We start from the raw sequence: 24,209 nt of genomic DNA, 5'->3' as shown, positions 1-24,209 counted from the left end.
GAGTCATGTTTTGAAGCTTTGGCCACAAGCAGGAGGGTTGGAAACTTACTGTCTGACTTGCAAAAATGAAAAATGTTTTTTAAGAAAAAACACACACAGGAATCTAGGAGCCTGAGCTTGAAAAAAATGTCAACTCTCACACGATTCATGATAAAATCACAGGAGCTGGTAACATTGCAGATCACCTCGTAACTCCCATAGCAACATTACCAGGGCAATCCTACAAAACAAAACTTTCAAGTTTTCATTTACAGTTCACAATTCTGAGTTCAATGCCATCATGAGTTGAAATGGAGTGTTACTGTAAGAGAGAGAGCAACTCAGCTCTCTAAGTATAGGCACCTAGTGCCATTTTGGACACAAGGCATCTGAAACATCCTCACAGACCCACAGGAGACCTGCTCTCATGTAACATTCAGGTGAAGGTGAGACGAGATACTTGAGGGTGTCTAACCAGCACTTATACCCATGTTTGACATCAGAATCCTATCAAGKGTACTCCAATGAAAACTATATCATCATGGTAATTATTCGATTTAAAAAAATGAGAGATGAAAAATAAACTAAAAACATTTTTTGTTTTTTAATTAAAAATCTGAAGTTAAATTAAAAAGGAACTCCTACATATGCAAAGTACATATAATCTTATATACAAATTATTACATCTGTACTACTGTCTGTTGGGAACTAGCTTAGACTTTTTCCCATTTAGAATGCCCTCAGTAATTGCTATGGAGTTGTCACTTTTGACACAAGCCTTAACAAGACAGTTCTTTCAGCAGATGCCTGGAATTGCCATTTGGGATGTAAAATATGTAGGAAAATTGATGGATAAATGCTAATTAATTTAGCATAACTGTTTTGTTCTTTCAGATATTCCTAAATGCAGGTCTGAGTAAAAGGTCTCCCTGCCTTCATGAATGTCATCGTCACCGGTGTCTGACACCACAATTCACTGGTTTGGAATTCATTATGTCATAAAAAGAATGTAGCAAAATCCATGGGGAACAGGCAAGAGCAGATAACTCTCTTTTCTGAAAATATTTCTAATATTGCACTGAAAAGGGAAGAAAATCACCAGGCCTCATGACATAAATAGCACTCTTTGAACAGACCGTTCTTCCTCTGTGTTTATGACTTGGAGAATCAGTGTGTAGATACTCATATATTCAGGACAATGRCCCATTGTTCTGATCCACCAGCCTGAACTGCATTGCAGCTAGAGCGCCACAAAGGGTGTAATGATCTAGCACTCTAAGACTTACTTGGACATCTTCCACAGGCTTTATCAGGAAAAATTTCAAGGCCAAAATGAACAGGACAGCTCACCTTGCTTTCAACTTTTTTTTTTTTTTTTTAAGCTCTGACTATGATTGGGGATAGAGCATTTGATATCTTGTGCGATCAAGCCGTGGATTAAAGCCTGCTCTCAAACATTTCACATCTGTTGACAGTGGAAGGCAATGGGAAAATGGTGTATCATTGAGAATGCACTGGAGTGCTCATCTGGAGATGAGGCTTCAGTCATCCTTCAATGCATCCTTTGGCCCTTTCTATCCCAACGTTTTTGAGAATGAATAAAGTAGTTACTACCTAGTGCAGAGGATCATGTTTAGTGACACAGCTACCAGAGGAATGAGATGATTGTGAAACTTCTTGTTTTTTATGAGGCCACCTTCATTATCAAACCTTCTTAATTATCAAGCCTGTATCAGCCATTAGCAGCCATTGCTTAACACTTGGGATAGATTCACATAGTTTGTGCTGTCTTGGACCACGTTTTGGGCTGCAGTCCTGCATCTCAACTATGGTTTACCCCAACAGACCTAACATGAGGAAAGGAATTTCACAAGCATTTCCTTTAAGATTAAAAGCAGTGATTATCAGAGTGCTGAGACAGCCTCCTTAAAGCCAAACAGGAGCAATAATTTATGCACAACTAAAATACATCAGAGGAAAATAGGTTACATTAATGTTTAGCTCACCAGGTATTTAGCTGTCTCTGCAGCAGAGACACCAGTCCTGGAGCTTCTTTTGCAGACTGCATGATACAGGTTGAGGCAGAGAGAGGGTCATGAATCACTGACAACACCCTGGTCAGYCCCTAGCAACTTCCCTCTTTCCCTTGGAAGGCTTTTTTACCTCATGGATTTCCTTTTGATCTTCAGCCTTCCGGCCTAGCATAACAGCTGCCTTAGTCAGTGGAGCCTGATTTTGTCTGCAAAGCGGTTGGGACCATTGTATTGCTTTCCTGTCCCATCAAACTTAATCGAGGCTCTGCAGAGAATAAAGACCAAAGTAACTGCCTTTCCACGAGCGTACTTCTTTGTGAAGTACTTGGAAGAGAGGCAGGTCACCGCTYTTGCCTATTATGTAACTGGTCTTGCCTGTCATGTTAGAAAAGGATTCGTCACACCTATCAAATGGCACCAATTCAACAAGACACTCACACAGCTCCCAGGCCTGGGATCCATCTATTACAGAGAAGCCCCTATGAGGCAGGGGGAAAAAACAGTCAGGTGGGGCCTACAGGCCTTCAAAACTATTTATGTGGACTAAGGCCTACTCTTTAGCCATGGCTGAGAAGACTACTCGGAAATAAGACAGCAGACCAGATGAGCTGTTCTGAAAAGCCAGATCGAGCCAGAAGTCATTTGGCCACCCCAGCTTAGTGAAGGAAAGCCAAAGCAGAACCGGTTCTCAAGGGGAAAGCATTCAAAAGCCACATGGACTGCACTGAAATGTAGGAAACCACTGCTGCCAACCTGTAGGCAGGCATGGAGTGGGGGAATTTTTGTGCAGAGACAAAAGGAAAAGGGGCAGGAGTTAGAAAACTTCATTTAACTCCTCTCTGCAGTGGAAATGTTTGTCTTTTAACAGCATGTGGAACTGGCAAAATTTTGCTTGAGGGATTGCTGCAGGCATTGACACAGAGACAGAATCCAACCTGACAAGAATGAGGGGGAGGGAAGGAACTAGAGAAAGTAAGGGAGGGAACAGACTACCAAGTCGGAGCTCTTGAAGATAAAACTCATTCCTCTATTTAAAGCATTAAAATAACACTATTTTTATCCACTACTTCCAGACTGAGCTAATGTTGGCAGTTTTCATCATGGGCTTCGTTCTTCTCACTCTTATGGGGCATGGTACTAAACTGCCTCAAACATACCTGAGCTAGCTGTCCTCAGTGAAACTCCTGACCGACATTAGTGCTGGTGCGAGGAGGATCAAGCCCAGCACTTAAAATGAAATGTGAATGCATTTTGAAAACAGGGAATAAAAATAATATTATTGTGATGCTTCAAATAATGAAATAGTTTCATCTGCAGATTTTTAACTTACTGCTCTCTTTCACATTTTCAGGCCACTGTTTTGCACTTCATGGTAGCCCATGAAAGGAGAACAAAAGAATACTGTACCCAGGCAAAACGGCTGGAAAAAAAGCTAAATGATGGCTTCCCATAGGGCACTCAAAGAGACCTTTCATCTTCTCCTGACTGTGACCTGCAGCCTCCCTAACACAGATGGTAAACAGCACGCAGTGCTAAAGAACCGTATGTGATATAACATGAAGATCAATTTATTCAACTACGACTACAGGGTCTAGCTTTTTCTGCATAATGCATTAAGGCTGGAATTTACTGGAAGCTGTCTTTGGTAGTTAACTCCTTGTTGACTTCAGATGCACAGCAAATATCCAGTAGAGCGAAGCTCAGCTGGTCCACAAGTTTAGGGAAAAAAAAGTTTTCCTCCTTTGCTGGAATAAGCCTAATTTCTGGTTTAGGACTGACATTTGCACAACTAATTCTGACCTGTCCATGGAAAAGGCATATCCTGCAACTTCACCTCCTTTTGCATTCCTGCCTGCACAGTAAAAGCTGCCATTACTTCACTTCAAACAGAGCTGAAAGACTATAAATACTTTAGGTTTGCACAAATGCTATTTTTTCAACTAAGACACTCTGAAAATAGCAGATATTCAAGGTTTAAACACTTCTTTCTATGATAGAGAAATAAGCAAAGATTTTGCATGATAAGAGAGTTTCTGTGGTAAAACAAACAAATAACATTTAAAACATTTACAAGTAAGAACACTTTTGACTCAGAAAAACCCAAAGGTGCCTCCACTCTCAGCTACAGACTCTCAGCAGAAAAAAAACATATGTGTGAATCTTCTAACTAGGTTGAATGGAGTTTCTGAATCCATCCTTCCTCTACTTTTAGCTATTTAAGAAAGCTTGCTTACTAAAACATGTCTCTCTCCATTCCTGCCCCCTCAGCAGTCACACCACCACCAGCAGCTTGTTTAAAGTATGAGAGGGCTTTTCATTTTTCACAATGACTTTGGAAAGGGTGAATCATGTGTCTTGAAGGAGGCACATTTTTTCCCTGAGATCTTAATTGGTATTTCTTCCCTTTCTCTCTCCACTACAACAGCAATGAGGAACATCCACATTAAAAACAGTTATCCCACCCTATTTTCAAGGGTTGGCTATTTCTTAAACTTCCAATTTCCAACCTTAAAATTCAGGAATTCAGTACTTTTTAGGCCATTCTGCAACAGTGTTACAAGCTATTTCTGTTAGCCATGAGGTATTCTATAGAGACATGTTCTGGCTCTGCAATTTATGTGTATGGCTACTGAACGCAGTCAGCACCATGCACAAACTCAAAACTCCACAAGATCATGAACAACCATATTCTTAAAATATCAGCACTGCTTATGTGAAAGCATCACTTCATTATTAGCAGTACTAAGCATCTGACTTGTGATACCTGATTAATGCAAATTCAAATAGATCTCCATTGCCTTATTTCTAGCAGTATCCTTACTCCCAGAAATCTTAGTAGTATCCTTACTCTTAATCCAGAAAAGTCTTGAAGCCTATGACACAGGGCAAGCAATTACATCTGCTGCTAAAATTTTGGGTAGCAGAACATATTAGGATCTACTCTAGGGGCTGAGGCCAACTTCAAGAGAGTTACGAGCTTCCTGCCACACAGTACTGCCAATCCCYTCCTTCCTTCTTGCAGGGAATTGCAGCTGTGGTACCTGTAACTGCCAGCTTTGGTGGGCATTTGGTTCTGCTCCTACTACTCGGGAACCCAGAAAGAGCACTGTCTTGCCCATTTGCCACCCAGATCCACACAGATGGAGCCTTGCCCTTGGCTCCCACAGAATAACTGAGAGGCAAAGCCGCACGGTAATCAAAAATAGCAACACACTTGTACAGCCAAACGCTCAGAAGCGACACTCTCGCACAGCTTTTATCATATTTAGTATCTGGCCTTGTCATGCTCAACTGTCCAAACTGCTTTCAGTAACTAAGCGCTGGCCTGGTCTCCTCACCACACATCAGTTTAGCTGATTTAATTAAAGGGGTGTTGCAGCTTTGTGTGTGGACTTTCATATCAGTTTAAACCTCACTTACCTCAGTTTAGGTTATTTTTGTAATGAGTACAACCAGTGTCAGAACTGAGAATTGTCACATACAAAGTTGCTGTGGTTTGACACACAAAGCTGCTTTAGAATCAACTACAAGTTGAAGACATCTGAATTCTGAATGTACGAAAAACTTATATAATGTTACTTGACYATCTGCAGCATTCTCTACAGGTTCGATAAGCAAGGTTCGATAGGAGAAAATCATCTCTTCTAATGCAAAATGGAGTAATTTAAAGACTGACTGCTATGCTGACAGCATGAAGCAACTCAGAGAGYCAAAAGCCAGATCTTTCCTAAAGGGCCTCCTGAAACTGCAGTTCTGTTGTGAAATATATGCCCAAAGGACTCTAGTGTACCCMAAAAAACAGACTAACATGAGTTAAATGCAGAAGAAGCTGAGCAAATAATAATTTTCAAAAGTACTACCAGACACTGCTCACTCAAAGAGACTGCAGGCACTTGCAAATCCTCGCTGGTCTCAGGGAAGAGCCTCCAGGAAAGGTCATGAAACGTGTTAGCTGAGGGGGAGATTTTTGTTTGTTTTTTAAAGCAGAGAAAATGAAGCACAARCGTTAAGACTGTGACAAATCACGCAAAACAGGAAATTTAAAGCTAAGGCTGACTCCTCCAGGTTCCCCTCGATACAACTAAGTTGCTCTGTGACTCAGAAAAAGTATCACCCTTATCACTGCCATTTCATGTCTTTTTTCTTCATTTTATTTGTTTTTAGTAATATCCCCTGAAAATTACTGTCATGCTTCCTGGAAAGATTTTGGAAGGCGAAAGGCCATATTCATCTCCCCCACCTTTGATGGGCTTTGAACGGTATGAAGCATGGTGGCTGCATTTCTAACCACACATTCAGCTGCAATTTTCCGCGGGCCCAGTGCCCTTCCGAAGGGCCCCTGCCCAGCACAGCTTTCCAGAGCCCTCAGCAGAGCACTCCTTTGGGGATCTCACCACAGAGCCTCCTGCACACTCGCAGACCATTTCTGACATCTTACTCTTAGTGTCATGCCTTTTTGATGCAAGGAGGTGCGCGTTTTGAGAACACTCGTTTCTCTCTCAGAGAAATCTTCTGACCATTTTAAGAAAAATGACTAATTTGTTTCTTGCGCACTGTGAACACGAAAGATCAGCCTTTTTCCCTTTCTCTCTGGTGAGCCCRTACTGAAAGCATCTGCACAAACAGCATCAGTCAGCAGAGAGAAGCAGTCCTGTCCCTCGCCCTGTCCTGCTCCGGTTGTTGTCTCTGTACTTTCTCCTCCCTTGCAGAGCACAAGATTTCTTGGGTTAGACTGGGGGTCTGATTTGCTTTAATATTCACCTGACCAGACCTCCTCCCCCTCCAACAGCCAACTTGAAACCAGAGCAGTTCTCCAATCTAGACTAAACACTTCCAATAAAAAAAAGGTAGTGTGAAGAGTGGGAAGCCATGGCTAAAGTAAAGCAGGACTACATATCTCAACAGCAGCAGTACCACTTATGACTGAGAAAAGTCCTTGTGAATCCATGGCTGCAATTAATTCTGGGCCAAGCACACTGGAAAAAGAAGGCGAGTAGGCTGTGTTGCAGTGGGAAGAGCCACAGGAGGGGGCATYTCAACTTCTGCTCTCTATTTCTAAGCAAGCTCCTGTAGATATTTTAAGAGACTCTTAGTTTCAGGGGGTTCTCAAGTTCTGAGGAGCTGTTTCGGGGCAACAAGGGCTTGATTTCCCAAGCTGGCTGATCCCTGCAGGGTGCTGGAAATGGKCTGGAGATGAATTCAGAGCATTACAGCCCCAATGGCAGGGCTGCACCCAGGAACGCAGCACGCAGCACCCCGCCCTGCAGCCAGGCTGCCCCTGCACTGGCACGTGAGAGCCCTGCTATCGGCCACCGGCACGCCAAATKGGCCCCAGCACAGTCTGCCTTCAAGCACCCTCTACCCATCTCCTGAGGCGGGAGATGTCACAGCCCTTCCAGCAGAGGAAACAAGGGCTCCTGCCGTTATTTTTTCTGTGTGACACTGTCACGGCAAGGGCGAATGGCACATGCCTAGGGCTCACCCATGTGGGTTATGGCACTGCAGGGCGCTCTAGAGACTGATGTTTCTCCCCAAAAATATTTGCAGACACCCTAGAGTAGGCTCCAAAACTGTTTAAGCAGGCTACGAAAGTAGACAGTAACTTGTTTTGACCTTGAATGGGCCAGTGCAGAAAAAGTACTTTCAGTGTCTCAAGTTGGTTAGCAAAATTTATGGGAGACGTTTGAAAAGACAAGTAGCACTCTCTGTGTCTGCTTCCTCAGCAGTACGCAGACCTAACAGATGCCTCTTCCTCACAGGATGTTGATGGAGTCAGAGCAGTCTTGTTTTCAAAAATGCACTTTTTTCACAGAGAAAGGGCCATATAAATGAGACAGTCATATGAAGCATAGTATCTGAAATGAAACCTCTGTATTTGCTGCAGATCTGTAACATGAATACAAAAATAAAATTCAGCCAAATCACCCCAATTCTTTGTTTCAAAGGAAAATCTGATGAACATTTACCTGAAGCTACCACTAGTCTGGGCAAACTCTCTGTAAACACAGACAAAAATCTTGCCTGAGTTTCAGTTTTTGCTCTGAAACGCTGGCAGAACTTGAGTTCCCGTCCTGTGATCGCAAAGGGCCTGATCCTGACTGCACTTCCTTTCCTGTAAACTGAGAGTAAGACCCTGTGGGCCAGGGAACAAAGAACTTGTTTAAATGACGCCAAACCTAAATAATGGATTTAGGAATTTCAAAAAGAAAAAAAAAATACCAAAAGTGATCTTGAAATATAACGCTGTAATTGGGCTGCATCCGTTCTTTTATTGGTTAAAATGTACACATTCACACATAGGAAATACTTCATAATTATGAAGCACAGGAGGCATAAATGGCMTAAGACATAAAAAGATTTTGGATACAATGGCATGGTTTGGAGTACATAAATTACAGTCCTGCTGTTGAGTGTTTTATTTTTACTGAGGTGGAGGAATTCAAATTAGAGTTCCTAGATCTTTTTCTGGATGCGAGTCCACATTGAGCCTCAGTAAACAGCCCTTCACAAGTGCACCTCTTGTGTTGAGYGCTGGAGCATCTTTGAGTCATGAGTTAGGGGGGATGTGCGTGTTGTCCTCTGACCAGGACCTGCTCATTCTTGAAGCATGACCAAAGCAATCCATACAGTTGTGATGGGAAGTGACCAAGCAAAAGGTATTTAGCCACAGCCCATAGGTCAAGCGAAGCAAAGATGTGCTCTGRCTGGGGAGGATCTCTCTTTCGTACAACAGAAAACTCTATGTATATATGCATTCTGCTAGTAAACCAGACCAAAACTTCTATGAAAGTTTGTAACACACCACTAAGTATGGGGAGAAGCTGTGTGCACACAAAGACTCACAGCTGCCCATAAAAATAAGCATTTAAATGGATTAAAAAGGCATAATAATGTCCCCATACTTTCAAACCAGCAGTGGTTACAGTTAATTATTCAGAGGGATGTATAATTATTTTTCTAGATAAAAGGAAGGTATCAGTGGGATTTTTTATGTGTATTGCCTGTGACCATCCCTCCCTATGAGGCATAAACAAACACAGAAAAAAGCCCAAGGATCTGTTTAGGGGTGCAACATTTGTAGTCAGGGTTTAAGACTCAGATTTTTGTTTAAGCTTTATAAAGATAAATTGGTAAAGYAAAGGTAAAAAGTCTCATTTTGCTTAGCTTTTTAAAAACCTCTGACCTTCAGAAACGTGTCCAAGATCTAGAGTTCAAGTTCAGGCACATCCGCTGACCTAAGGATGCTCCTATAATGGCACCAGTTTATAGTATCATCTCTGCATTCCGGTTATACAGAATCCTGTGCAATGTTTTTCCTTACACCTCATCATAWCTTATCTTTCTCAGCCTATTTGAAAAATTATTTTTAAATAAGAAGTCTCATTTAACAAGTCCACATCCTTTACAAACCTAGACTTCTCTGTCAGTCACTGATGGGTGAATGCATTTATGTGATAGCTCTGTTTAGAGCTTTTTTGACTGTAAGGGGTTATTCTCCTAGGTAAATAATGTTTATGAACCATTTTGTCCCCACACAGCAACATTTGAATGACAGATTCCAGAAAACACTATGAGAAAGAAATTGCTCCCTTTCATAATCCATCAGCTCAGCTAAAATAGTAAATCAGAGGAAAGTTGGACTCAAATATAATCCCTTGGGAGCAGAATTATTTTGAATGGATTTCGGGAAAAATACACATCCTTCTCAAATCAGAAGCTTGGATGGTTATATTTGTCTCTGTCAAGTTACTTGCAAAGAAGCAGAATAAAMGAATTTAATACCCTGGGGATATGTTCTCTTGATAGATGCATCTAAATTCCACAACCATTAATGGGGATTATATAATGAGTACCGAGAAAATAACATAGCCACAAAAATACACAGTTTTAATGATATCCAACCTTAGAAAAACTTGCTTTTGCAGACCTCTGTTTCAGAAATTCTACTGTTACGGCATGCCATTACAGAGTATTAGATTTCTTGGTGGAGAAGCATGTGGCAACATCTCCTTTATCTGCCAAAGGTAAATTTGCTAGCATGTCCCCCAGGTATAAGGTGTTCCTTTTAATGCATTTGTAAATGACTCCCTCCAGTTACCTTTGAGACTGTGAATCACCCGCTGTAATATCATATTGCTGAAATACAGGAAAGTGTAAGTCAGCTCCTTCATTTCTCTTTGATGCTTTCTCTTTGATTTTACCAGATGTAAAGAAAAACAAAAATCACGGGTGAAGCTTGCCCATTCTGAAATAATTAGGTGTTTCACCCATAAATACATCCCTTGAAAGCACACTGACGAGTCCTTGTCTTTGCCATTATTTCTAACCCTCAAATATGAGGAATTCATTCACTGTGCTATAAAGCTGGGTGTTTCTTAGGACATGGTCTCTTCTGTATGTAGGCAGAGCCCAGCAGGTAAGCCTTCACATTTAAAAAGCTACCACAGGAGAGTAAAGAGTCTGCATGTATGAATACACAATTCTCACTACATACAACAACACATTTCCCACYACGTGCAGCAGCTATTTTCACTCGCTGCCCAATGCACTTCAGTTACCTCTACCAGAACAGTTGGCATTACAGCGTGAGGACAGTCTTACATTAGAGACAGCTTGTGGGAAGGAACTTGCCAGTCTAAAATGTTTAGTCTACCTGCCTGAAGATGTGTGAGAGACTGCAGACTCCTCCAATTTGTTTAGGAACAGTAACACTGCATATTTAGGCAGAATAAAATTATAAATAAACTCAGAATATGAAATGTACTGATAGAGTTTGTTTTTTAGGGTTTTTCTCTCCCAGTTGCTCTTCATACTTAATAAAAAGCAGCCTTTTATGATTGTCACTGTTTCCATAAAACCACTCTTTTCAGATCTTCAAGATATAGTTTAAACCCCTCTCCAGACTACACCTTAATGATGCTCCTAACATCTCAACGGTACTCCAAGTCCGCATATACACTTGTAAGCTGCCTTGTTTGAAAGAAACATTGCAAAATAGAAGCCATTTAAATGTCCACAAAACAATTACTTCTGTTGAAGGAATTGTTTCAGGGAGAAAGCTGGAAGACATAAGACAGAAACACAAGAGCAAGCATATTAAGAAGCAGCTCAGATGCAAACCTTCTCTTGCTTCTTAATTTTCATTCCAATACCTCACAATATCATCCAATTACTTCAATGATTCCTTCTAACCACACAGAACTATGAAGAGCAAAGTATCATGACACTTCATAAACTTTTAAATGGTCCAGTTTGCTTCTGGCAACAGCCTAATGTTCTTCATCCTGCAACCACAAGACACACGATGTTTACCATCACATATATTAGTTTAATAAGATCTTCAGCAGATGTTATTTTGAGATTTCCAAGTGCTGCTACATCAAATTATACCAGCTGATATTTAACATTTTAGAGACACTGGATGTTTCTGAACATTGGTCATAGCACATAATCATCCATCATGTAGAGGGCACTTGCTCAACCACAGAAATGGGTAATAGTCTGCAGGATATCTGAAGGYTTCCATGAAACGCTATGATTATTTTAATCAAAAGCCAAGTGGATTAATAGTTATGTCAGGAAAATGCTATTTCAACAACAGTCAATGAGGAGGTTGTGCATAACATAGACATAGTAGCAACCACTTGGGATCCCTTTAAACATTAGGAGTCAGCTGAATGCTTTGTTATGGTTTCTGGAGCAACTGTTCAGGGGAACGGGCAGCTCATTCTCTGAAGCTGTCAGTTTGGCATCATTCACAAATATTACATTMATGTAGAAAGAAATATGTTTTAAAAAATGTTCTTACAAAACAGAACAATTCTAAGCTTTCCAAATGCAATAATATCTTAGTTTGTAACAGAGTTTATTTATATCATTCTCTATTCTCTATAGGAATGGAGACATTTTTTAAATTCCTTGGATGCAAAATTTTACAATTCATGCATATTTGAAATGTCCTTGCAGTGGGTTAGTTAGCAGAGWGGTTTAACTGTTTGTTGTTTCTGGAGATGCTAGTCTTAATTCTGAGAGGAATATGAGGGAAACCAGTCCAGTGGATGTAACCTGCTCCTTCACAGATTTATACACTTAGGGAACTYGTGTCAAAAAGAACTGGATGATATTTCCAGCCTGGTCTTCTGTACAACACAAGTGAAATCATTCCGCTCAGCAATTTCTATATCAAGCCCTAACTTCTCTGGGTACAGCCTTAAAAAGCAGAACCCAGTCTCAATTTAGAAATTCACATTGGGAAGTCCATAACATCCTTGACACAGATCTAATAATTAAATGATTCTCTTTGCTAAAAATGCACATCTTATTTCCAGAGTGATTTTGTCTACCTTCAGCTCTCATTGTTGGAATGGATATTTGTTCACAGTCTTATCCCCTTGCACAGTCTAAAATGATCAAGTTAGCATGGCTTAACAACTTACTCTCCATCAACTACGTGCTCTCCTACCCACAGCTTAGCATTCTAGCATAACAGACTTAGTTGGGTTGCATTACCTTACATTTGCCTTGAGGCAAACACCTTTAGTTACTGAGGTTTATTCGATATGTRACAACTCACTAAGGTATGGCAAACTGCCCACATATCTGACCAAATCTGTGTCCAGCACCGRACTAGCAGCTGCAGGCACCATTCCTGCTTCTTTTGTTCTTCAAGTGGCCAAACCCCAAGAGCCTGTCATTTTCAAAGGCAGGCAACCAAAACATTAAATGCATGGCTGAAAAAATGCAGAAAGATTCCCTAAACAAACAGTACTGTCTCCTACACAACCCATCACTGGCCTTAGGGCAACATGKTGCAAATTTCTGCTCTGGACAAAGCTACCTACATCTCCATTTCAAAAGAACAAAATGGAAATTTAAAACAAAAAACACTCTTTAAARAGAAGAGTGATGATTATTCTGGTACTGTAACTACTCATGCTAAACTACAGCTTGGAAAGGCAAGTGTCAGTGTCTTTCATTTCTAGATGTGTGGTTATGATAGTGGCAAAGGTGCCTTGTCATTAACTTTGAAGGGTAAGACATAACAAATAATTAGTGGTTTTCTGCTAACACTCATTCCACATCTTCATCAACCAGAAGACCAATATGTTTCTGATTTCAAACCTGCAGTAGGTATGCATCTGACAATCACACGACATATCACCAGAACAAAAAAGCCAAGTTAGGAGAAGAGAAAGTTGCCTGTAGCATGGGTAATATGTATGTAGACAACCATGTGAGCAAAGAGTTAGGCCTTATATGGTCAGATGAAAGAAGACAAAGCTATCCTGTGTCCTTCCCATTTCCTGGCACCTCCAAGAACACAGCCTCTTAATCAGAGAGGAACGGGGAAAAAAAAAACAGGCGATAATTCTCTTGTTTAACTTGTCAGGAAATGCAAGAGAAGAAACAACAAGAGGCTGATGAGGATGCCTGGGTGCCCAGAGGGCTATCATCCAGAAATTCTGTTCAGAAATAACACTGGTCATAACTCTCTTTGAACCTAAATATAATAAGTATAATTTTATGATGTGTTAAGTAGAACTAGTCTAATTTTCATAGAATCATAGAATGGTAAGGTTGGAAGGGACCTCTGGAGATCATCTAGTCCAACCCTCAGTGTAGCCCATACAGGGATTGAACCCGTGACCTTGGCATTAGCAGCACCATGCTCTAACCAACTGAACTAAACCTGTAGTTTTACATCTGTATTGTGGAAATTCAAATACAAATGTCCTGAAATTCAAGACTGACATAAGAAATAGAGTGGAAGAAATCCTGGGAAGATGGAGATCTGGGTTTGGGTCTCTAAAGGCTAGGGAGAGACAGAAYCCAGATTTCTCACTTCCTAGCTGATGGCTTTAACCAAGGGTCCTGATGCAAAAACYTGATTCCGTAAGAAGTCCCAATCAAGTCTTGCCTCCCATGTAAAAGAATAAGCCTCTAACTCCCTCCAACATCTGCAGAAAGAGCCTTCATGCCTCATACAGATACTCTGAAATCTTCCTTTTGCAAGTAAAGTGACCAGTTCTGAAATGCTGCAAACATCTACTTGGAATGTGTCTGGATCCTCCTGCTGGATCTCATGCTCCTGGATTTTGTTAACTTGAATCACATGTGTATCWTATTTTAGATACATTATAGGCAGGGGACATGTACACATAGCATGCTCTAGGCTGCTTCTGGTTACACTGCGACTCATGGCACAAGYGTGGCCTCAGGAAAGAGTAGAAACAGCAAAGCACCATGCCAGGCAGAAACTTGAAGGCAAAAGCATAAGATGKGAAAAGAGAAGAGTGTGTGAGAAACAAGCTGAAGGAGAAAGAAAAACAGTGATGAGGAAACACCCTTTAGTTGTGTTTCCTTTTCCAGAATAGTTCAACCTTCTCTTCCTGGTGAATGTCTCCACATTCCTGTCATTCAGAGGCAAGCAGACTGCAGATATGGCTTTAGTTACTACCAGACAATGTGGTATTGCTATGTTTACATGCAAATTTGGTCTGTGTCAGCTTTGTAAGTCCAATGGCCTGGCATTGTACATACCGGATGAGGATACAACAAATGCAATAAAAGGATTAGCTTTCCAGATTTTTGACTCAAGGCGTTCCCTTGTGGTAAAGTTGGGTGAGGAAACGGAAGAACAGACTTAGGGAAAGAAGGGAAATTCAATAGCCCAGAATCACATAATGCTGAGCTAGTTACTCTGTGAAAGCTTCAATAAAGTGGCTTACAAAGTCATGACTATTACATGGTTCTCTCTGATCTTTTCATGAGGATGAGAAATGGTTGTTCCCAGTTTAAGAAAAAAAAATCTGTATGTAAAGTCTGGCTTTGTTGTACTGTGAACTCCCTGGAGAGAATATCAGTCACCCTGCAGGGGCTGGAATAATGAATGAATCCATCAGGGAACAGGCTTTCTTCTCCTCTGACATGCTTGGAGGGACCACCCGCACACACTTCAACCCTTTCTCTGCAGAGTGCCGCCCTCTACAGCCCTGCCTAATCTCAGCCAGCAAAGATCATTCSTATCAAAGCCTATCACTGATGGGGTTTAGATACCCTGAGGCTGAGGAGTGGCTTGCCCATAGACTTCCCACTTTCTGGGCAAAAGCTTTAACCACTGGAGGAAAATGAGGCAATGCAAGGGTGAAAAACTGTAATGGGAGCTGTGGGGAGGCAGAAGGTAAGCAGCAGGGCAGTTGGCCATCTGCCACAGCACARTCACTGCAAAATCGTGGATCTCCTGGTATGCAGGGGATAAATGAGACAGGGTAATTGCTGCACGCTTGCAGGAAAAACCAGCCGGAGGAAATAAAAGATAAGCAATCACCTGCATTTGACAGCTCTTCTCTCGAAATCTTCATGGTTCCTGAATATAGTCTGCAAATCTGCGCTGTTCAAAACCTCATTAAATTCGTCCCATTAGTGAAGCACACAAAGATTTACTTCTTCATTCCTGTACTCTTCTTGAGAGTTTTTCAAGGCGAATAGGACACCCTGGGGTCACTACACAGTCATGTTACAGGAGAGTTTAAGATAGTTATGGAGCCAAGGGGTAAGAACCCTGAGAGCAGCAAGAGACCAACTATCATAYGAACTCCAGAAGCAACTCAGTGCTGGCTGGATGCTGAACTCCCACGTGTGATTTTTCTGTCATTTCATCTTGTCATTATTGATAATACAATTAAAAAGATATATCCTTAATTGTGTATATTTTTACAATGTTGCCGTTTTAGRGTAAAAGGTGAAAAAAAAGCTGCCTTACCATCATGTAATGTCTTGCTCAGAATAACAGAAAGCTACTCCATGCTAATTAGTAGCTTTATAGTTAGCTGAAGTGAAACGAATGCATATGCAGCTACAGTCCTCCCTTTAGCAGTGGCCTAAAAATTGCACAGCAGATACTAACTCTGTCTACTGAAGGAGTATTTAAAGAGACTAGACAATTGGAGAAGGCAATTGTGGAAAAGGAAAAAGTATAATTACATCTATCATATTTCCCCAAATACGCATTTAATGGACAGAAGGTATTCACACATATGACACTGGGAGCAGTCTGAAAGTGCACAGATATGTTAAGCCCTGTTATTATGACTTCAGATTTGCTCCCGCCACAGAGCTCCCAAACAGGGAGCTGGACCACAGGGCTGGCCAGGGCAGCCAGGTAATGGTAAAAGCAGGGGATCGATCAAACAAAATGGTGAGAAATTTCAGCTTTCACTGAGCCCTAAGATTTTTCTTAAACTGTTGCCTGTGTATTACATCCATGTTATTAAAACCTCTGCTGTACTGAGATACTTTCTACAGTGAGTTGTCAATAGCATCTGAGCTACTAATTAGACCCCAAGGATCAGACCAGATCAGCATCTCAAGATATACAAGAATCCTGGACAGCCGCTCCTACTTCCCTCTCTGAAAATGACTGAAAATTTTAATTTATCATTAATCACCTGTGGTGTATTTCAAAGTTCACTCTCTCATACAGCAACGTTAAAAATGCCCTTATAATAGTTAGTAAGATTAAATCTACAAAATTACCACATTTCTATACAAAAGCCCCAGGCACAACCTAACTGTGTCAACAGGTAATGTGTACAGTGCATTTACTCCCATTTGGTGCTGCAGCATCCACAGCAGGTTTAAAACTGGAGGGAGGTGGCTCATCTGTATCTCACATCTAAAATACCTAGACTCAGAAGAATCACAGGTTAATTCCCCAAAAAACTAACTGAATCATCTCTTCTTTCAGAGTCAATAAAATGAGTACCAGCTTATTTATGACCTCAAAAAATTTAAAAATTACATGTATGTTCTGAGGAGGTTGCCCCTTAGTCCTTGTTTCCCACTCTCCACTTCCTTATTAATTATGTCAGAACTAGCAACTTGTTAGTGATGAGGGAGCCTCAGCTTTCCTACAGTTTGGGAAATGTACGTGAGTGCTTTGGAGCAAAAGGCCTGGTCTCAATGAAAAATCATCCCTTGCACATATTTCTTTTCTTTTTCTTTTCTTTTTTTGTCCTTTTTTTTGTAATTGCCTATGCCTAAATCAACCCCCCTAAAATTCTCCTTCTATAATTCTACCTGAGCAAAAATTCTTAATGATACACTACAACATTGGAAGCATCCTCCTCCTCTCGACTGTCCGAAATCTCTCCTGCCTGAAGTTCTGAGCACTTCAAAATACTGCAGCCAAACGACTCTCTTGCTCCAAGAAAAAGAACCAGATCACTCTGGCTCCTCTAAGACTGATATCACAAAAGTTCCCTCCAGGGAATTACAGCCTCATAACATACAGTTGCCTATTTTTTATTCCATGGCCAGATTCTCAGCTGGTATAAATCAGGGCAGGTTCCTTGCCTTCAACAGGGTAAGGCTGATTTATGCCAGCTGACAGTCTGATCCTGCATGTGTTCCACTTGCACAATGCTAGTTATTAAAGAGACTCATTAAATGCCCCAGGCATGCCAGAACTACACTTGTGTCTTTACTTGGAAAATGTTGCTCTGAGGAGTAACTCTGTGAAACCTTCCTGCCGCTCTCTCAGTATATTCTGTTCAAATTCAGTTGCTTTTCTAGCAGAAGGAAGGCTCTATGCCCTGCCAGACCACCACAGCTTTGGGAACACAGGATGGATTTTATTACAATGGCTTCAGCGCAGACCAAGTCTTTGACTGAGTTTAAATGCTGAATTAGATGAAGCTCACAGGTATACCAATGCAGTGCTTTGGAGGAACTGATCAAATGCACAAGCAGCAGAAGCTACCTTTCAGAAGCTGTATTACTGGTGACTACAGAAAAGCCAGAAAAAATCTGGTGTGACTTTCAAATCACTAGCTGAGCTTAGGGCTTTGGCTGCTTGATAAGCTTTTCTTTCTTCCCTTAAAAACTAAGAAATCTCCTTACAGAGCAGGGAAACTGAGTTCTTTCAAGGATCTGGGCCAAAGTCCCAGGGTGCAAACAGAACGTATGTAGGAAACAGAAGACACCTTTCTAATACCTCTGGTTTCAAATTACCATTTCAAAGGCGCAAAGTTAACCCAAAGTATCATTGTAAAGATGTGTCTGCCAGATTGCAAGTTGAAGGATACTTTAAATGTGAGGAGGCAGAATCTTCTATCTGTTACTAAAGTTTATTAAATTCACTGGGATTACTGCTGAAATACTACTCTGAGTGAGTGGAGAACTGCAATCCTGGAATCAGACTATCAGGGCTGTTAGTAATAAAAATTGTGGTTCCTTTGCATGGCACAAAATCCTGAACAAGGCTTGTTTATTATTATGACATGAAACAAAGACTAGAAGACTCCATTCATTCTTTACAATGCCATTCCCACCCATCAAAGGGAAGATGAACACATGGTCACAGATCAACCTAAATAACGCTGGCAGGGAAATGTTTTTCCTGCCCCACAGAACACTGTAACATTTCATAAATTTTCATATTTGCAACCAGAATGAAACCAACATCATTTGAAGTGGTGGGTGTGGGGGTGTTGTGCATGCATGCAAAACAAGAGAAAGAGACTGTCGGCCAGCATCCTGGTGGTAGGGGATAGGGGGAGCTCCAGATTCAAACGTGCACTTTATGAGTCAGGCAAGACACTTGATCCCATCTTTCTTCCATCCTCAACCAGTGATTATTCTAATTATTGATTAATGATATTTCTCTTTCTGTCTCCCATACATTATAAATTCCACCCTGGACTGGGGGGGGGGAGGTTTCCTGATGAAGGTTTAGTGGAAACTGGTACATTTCCACAAATTGTTTCAGTTTTGACAAATCAGCATTTTCCCATGAAAAAAACAGTGTCAAAAATTCTCAACCAGCTCTAATTTTAACCAGATTAACTTCAGGGATGAATGCCAGCAGCAAGCTCTTGCTAAATACCCGTTGTTTGAGCAAAGGAAAACTACTCCTTCCCTAGACGATCTTACCAGAAGTAAAAAGGCTTTAAAACCCATATGAAAACACGGCAGGTAGATCCATCTGAAACAATTATAATAAAATCCAGAGCAAGGAAATGGCATATTAAAAATATACACAAACATGGACAAATGAGCAATTAGTATTTCTCCTGCCAGTGTGGTTGTTTCTTGACATTTCAAAGAGCTGCTAAACTTTGTAACAATGCAAGCAAAGACAAAAGTCACTGCCTCAGGAACCCATCTGGACTGCAGGGATATCACTTAAAATATGCTCAACTTTAAATGCCGCTTAAATCCCTGCAAGTCAACAGGACACAAACGAATGATGACATGTTGGCACCAACAGAAATGGAATTAAGCATGTCCTGGTGAGATTTGTTAGTTCTGACTCCTAATTTGGATGAGTCTTCATCACTGGATGGTGTTCCAAATGGTTTGTTTCCTCTACATATCTTACCCTAAACATTTCTACATTAACTAAATCTGCACTCTTCCAGGCAGTAGGCTACAAGTGGTTACACTCAACAAATGTCAGTTCTGCCATTCCGTCTTCAAGCCAAAATGAAACCCTACTATAAAAATTATGTTTAAGACTTAGCTTTTGTCACCAAGAGCCCAATTGTGCAAATACTCAGTAGCAACCCATTGCTTTACAACTAGAACAGTCCAAAGGCATTTGCCAAAGCTGCAATGCCCTGCCCCAGCGTGTATGCCCACTCTTTGCTGTAATAGAAATATATGCTCTATAGTAAGAAGTTTCTCCACTGTTTCTTAATACAGTTCTTGCCACATTTACCTGGCAGCAAAGTTAAACATCAGAAGGACTTCTGAGTGATCTGCAGAAAACAAGGCATACTCCTTACGGTGTATTTTGGCCTATTTTAATCATCTAGGATTAAGATTCTTAAAAAGACCTAGAGATACTGCTACCACTTTTTATTTTATTCTTGATTACAAAATTTAAAAAGCCTGTTCCCTTCCTCTACAAGGTTCCCTGTAGAAACACCTTTTCCCCTCGCACCCGGAATAAATTTATGGCTAAAGTCCTAATAAGCCTATCGAAAACTCAGCACTAAATCTCTTGAATTGGGACTCAACCGCATTTCTTTTTCACAACGGGTCTGGTTCTCCACTACTCTGTGCTGGAAATCTCTTGTGCTCTCTGACACGTGCACAGAACTAGTCCATTTCACTGAGCTTGCAACAGTCTGGCAACACAAGCTAGGCAATGCTCCCGGGATCTGCCTTCCCGGAGCTCCTGCCTGCCCAGGGAGATGCTGCCCCGCCTCCGCACATCCCTTCSTTCCTCTGCTCACCAGGATGGCCCCAGGGGCCTGGGCAGACCCCACGAGGACCGTAAAGCCTCTGGCCCACGAAGTCACAAGAGCAGCTGAAAGCCCTGGCTTTCCTGTGCCACCAARATTGCACTAAAGCTATGCCAGCCAGTATGGAGACTGTATGGACCACTTTTACATCAAAATCTGTCATTACATCAGTGATAATATTTCACACCTAGTTGGCACAAATGCCCTGGCTACACAAGGCCCAGGACTAACACATTAAGTTCAATTAACTGGTTTTGCTCATTCTTGCTACCACAAGGGAGACACAKATCTTCTGAGGCCAGAGGAATGACAGTGATACAAAATGAATGCTAGTGAATAGAATATGGTAYAGACATAAAACACAATGAGAAAAAGTCCCTATGCCATGAATGTAAAAACATCAATTTAAAAATATCCTGCAGAGGAAATAAGATCACGGGAAACATCAACAACTGGTACCACGACGACACTGTACTCTTCCCCCCCCCCAAAAAAAAAAAAAGAGAAGCTCTGTTCTAATTATGAAAAATAAAACCATGAAGAACTTTGCTCTTGGTAAGAGTCTGACACCATCTTTGCTCCTAAGTTCAGAGTTAACCTTGTAACAGTGAAGACTTCTCAGCCATCACTACAGTACATTGCATCTTTGAAGTGATAACAACTCATCCCAGAGAAGAGTAGTTGATTTTGAAACAATACTGATGTAGGTCATATAACTGATGTAGGTCATATAACAGTAAGTGTTTATAAAATGTAAGTGAAAAATAAGAATATGAGTATGAAAAAAAAAGAATGATTCCATTGCCCCTTTTTTTCAAATTGCTTTTTAAACAGCTTCGGGAAACGTATATAACTCTGCGTAACTCTATTGATGCTAATGGAACTATATTAATTGGCAATAGCTTAAGATTCAGCTCATCATTTTTTAATAGTAGCCATTCCTACACAGAATTCACCACTCGAATATTATAGAAGCATGTTAATACTAAAGAGCTAAAAATAGCAATTAAATAAAAGTGAGTTTCAAAGTATGAGGTATAAAATACTCAGAGTTCAAGGGTATATCATACATAGAAGAAAATGCAACAATATCTCAGTCCTGTTCTTACTTTCATCATGAAATAACTGGAAATTTGCCAGAGCTTTACCAGGGGGGCAGGATTGTATTTTAGATCTGAGCATGTTGCAAACATGTTCCTCCAAGTTATGAAAATGTTTCTTCTCATACTTCCCTCTTGCAACTATCTGAAGCGCCTGATTTGATTTTATTTTGTTACTGTAAAACTAACTGACTGTAATATGGCATTTAAAAAAATGAGGAGACAATGAYGCAACTAGGGCTTGGCTGAATGGAGAAATAAAGTCCTAGATATTCAGAAAAGACAGAGAGTTTTCCAAAGCACAAATTTATTTTCTAATACCCCAAATACAAACTACAGATTCTGATTTCAGTTGGACAAAACTGTGTTCATTTCTTATGCAGGTGACTGCTAGTTTGCACTGCCATTTWTCAGTGTAGCAGTCACAACCATCCCAAAAACACATCTTTTTYTCAAAGTAAGGACTTGCTATTGAACCTGCTCATGAATTCACAGTTTTCTCCAGAATTTTTTATGTAAATGTGCTGTTCTTGTCCAGTATTTTGCTAGGAAGAACATTAAGATGAGATATTAACTGAGGTTCTATTAATACCCTCCCCAAGAACAGCAGGTAACTACGCATACCTGTAAAGCGAGCTCTCCTGAGACTGCTGCCTGCTCTGCCTCATCCTCTCCCAATTGCAGAGTTTCTTGTTATTCCAAAGCGAGCAGCTCTTCTTGGGCTTTGCTCTGTTTCCCCCCAAAAACATCTGGAAGCTCTAGTTTTCATCCTGATGACAACTAACAAACAATATCCAAACCTCATGTTTTCTGCCCCRCACAGAATTGTTGTTTTATGACCAATCCTAACTTGTGACACATTTATCAGGAAAATGGAATTTTCAACAAGTTTTGGAGCTATACCATAGGTTATCTATCAACAGGTCAACCTAATTTTGGTTACTGTAGAGCGCAGATGAAGATCAACTGGAAATATACTGAATTTGAAACAAGTTTCTATTTTTTCCTCACTGGATCTATGACAGGAAATAATATATCAAAAAAATCTTAAGATATGTCCATTAAAAAAATTTATCTGCAGTTTGAAACTGTCTGTACTGGTTGAGTGAAAAAAAGCATAAGCAATAAGAACAGAACAGCAGSTTAATAACAGTTCACTTCACTTCACTTAAAGCTTTGTATATCAGAATCTACTGCAATTTTTTTAGGCATCAAAATAAAAGCCATCATCAGTTGTGTATGATTTACAGTAATCATAAATAACAAATATATACCGWAGTCAACAAGAAGCTGCATGCCTCAAATTTAAAATAATAAGATATTGTGCCCTAGGAGACTACAGGGCCTTATTTTTAAACTGTTTTTTCATGTGCCCAAAGCTTACATGAGTAACTTTACAGGTATGTAAGGCCTGTTGACTTTGACAGGATTAGTAATGAAGCATGAAGTTAGTCATGTATATGGCTATTTGCAGTGGCTATGTGAGAGCTACCTAGTTTATGTTGATATTTTTCAGCAACTGTTTTGAGACCATTACTGGATAATGAACGGACCACAGGGGAGAATTGGAGCACCAGGCACAGCTTGAAAAAGCTCAGGTGCCTGCACCTCTTACTTAAAGATTAAAACCAGTCATTCAGTATCACAAGGTGCCTCAGAAACCTGCTTGATACTTCCAAACTGTTTCAGATGTAGTTCTGCTGTGATATGATGTTCTCTTTTTAACTTCACCAATGGAGCTGCAACATGATTTAGGGCCTAACCTTGCAGATACAGATGTGAGTTCACATACATGGGTTAACATTGGTAAGACCRGGACCAAAAGCTCCTCCAAGCAGGGACCTTGTTTCCACAAGGGCACCTTAACCTCTCAGTGTACTCCAAATTACTCTATGAAGAATACTACAAGCCACAGCCTCAAAAACCTGTCTGGGGATGTCTTGATAAAAACAGGCAGAATAAGGGATGTAAAGCCTCATTAAAAGTGAACGGAACAACATGAACACTTTAAGATGCTGAGTGCTACAAGAAGGACTGCTGTCCTCCGTGCAGCTGCTCACAACCATGCCTTAACTCTGCTGTAGGCAATGCCTCAGCAACTCGCACGTAAAATCACTTTCCGGCAAGCAGCTGCCGATGCCCCCGGCAGCGAGCTCCGCGGCGGCGCACGGGCGCTGAGGAGCCCCGCGGGACGGCGCGCACAGGCCGGCGGGCGGCCAGGGCCAGCGCTGGCCGAGCACAGCAGCCTCTCCGCGGCCAAGAGCACCGCGGAAGCGGTGGCCGCGGGCGCGCTGCGAGGTGCGGGACGGCCGCCTCCAGCCGCGGCCGCGGGGGCCGGGCAGCTCCCCGGCAGCCCTCTCCAGCTTCGCCGGCCGCACAAGACCCTGTTGCATTTCCTGCCCGATTCTCTCTTTTTTCCCCCACTTCCCTCTGCCGACGGACCTCAGTGCCTGCTGTGAGCCCCCCTCTTCCCCAACCCCTTCCCTCCCCGGGAACTTTCAAGCAGGGCAATAAATAAACACGCTGTCTCTGCCCCCCAACCCCCATTTTGTTACTAGCTTCAAAACTTTCGTAGCAACCAAATCCTCCCCCTCCGCTGCACCGCTCCTGCCTGCGGCCGAGCAACTGTCAAGTGAAAACGCCGCGCAGGCTGCGCCGGGGGCCGGGGCAGAGGCGCGCACTTACCCCGAAGCAGAGCGGGGACCGAGCTGCCCATTAGGAGCCACACGGAGAGGCGCAGCAGCAGCCGCCGCAGGCTCCTCGGCAGACCGGCAGGCATCGCGGAGCCGGAGCCGCATAGAGAGCGAGGCCGCGGCGGGGCGCGGAGCGGCGCGGTGAGGCGCGGCGCG

The 24,209-nt window shown here is 41.6% G+C and overlaps 1 protein-coding gene across 1 annotated transcript in view; it reads right to left on the bottom strand.

Annotated features, from left to right (window-relative positions):
- TGFBR2 (transforming growth factor beta receptor 2) overlaps nt 1-24,190 on the bottom strand; it is a 62,687-nt gene extending 38,497 nt beyond the window's left edge. Inside the window, exon 1 of the mRNA XM_085311798.1 lies at nt 24,046-24,190. Within this exon, the coding sequence (XP_085167924.1) occupies nt 24,046-24,139 (94 nt within the window). The 5' untranslated portion in view covers nt 24,140-24,190. The remainder of the gene's footprint in view (nt 1-24,045) is intronic.
- Between the last annotated feature and the right edge of the window lie 19 nt (nt 24,191-24,209).

The sequence above is a fragment of the Rhea americana genome, unplaced genomic scaffold (assembly GCF_003343005.1).
Source record: "Rhea americana isolate MKP2758 unplaced genomic scaffold, rheAme1 scaffold_35, whole genome shotgun sequence".
Lineage (NCBI taxonomy): Eukaryota > Metazoa > Chordata > Aves > Rheiformes > Rheidae > Rhea > Rhea americana.
Note: the sequence above shows the minus strand (reverse complement) of the source record. Positions and strands in the feature narration are given on the sequence as shown.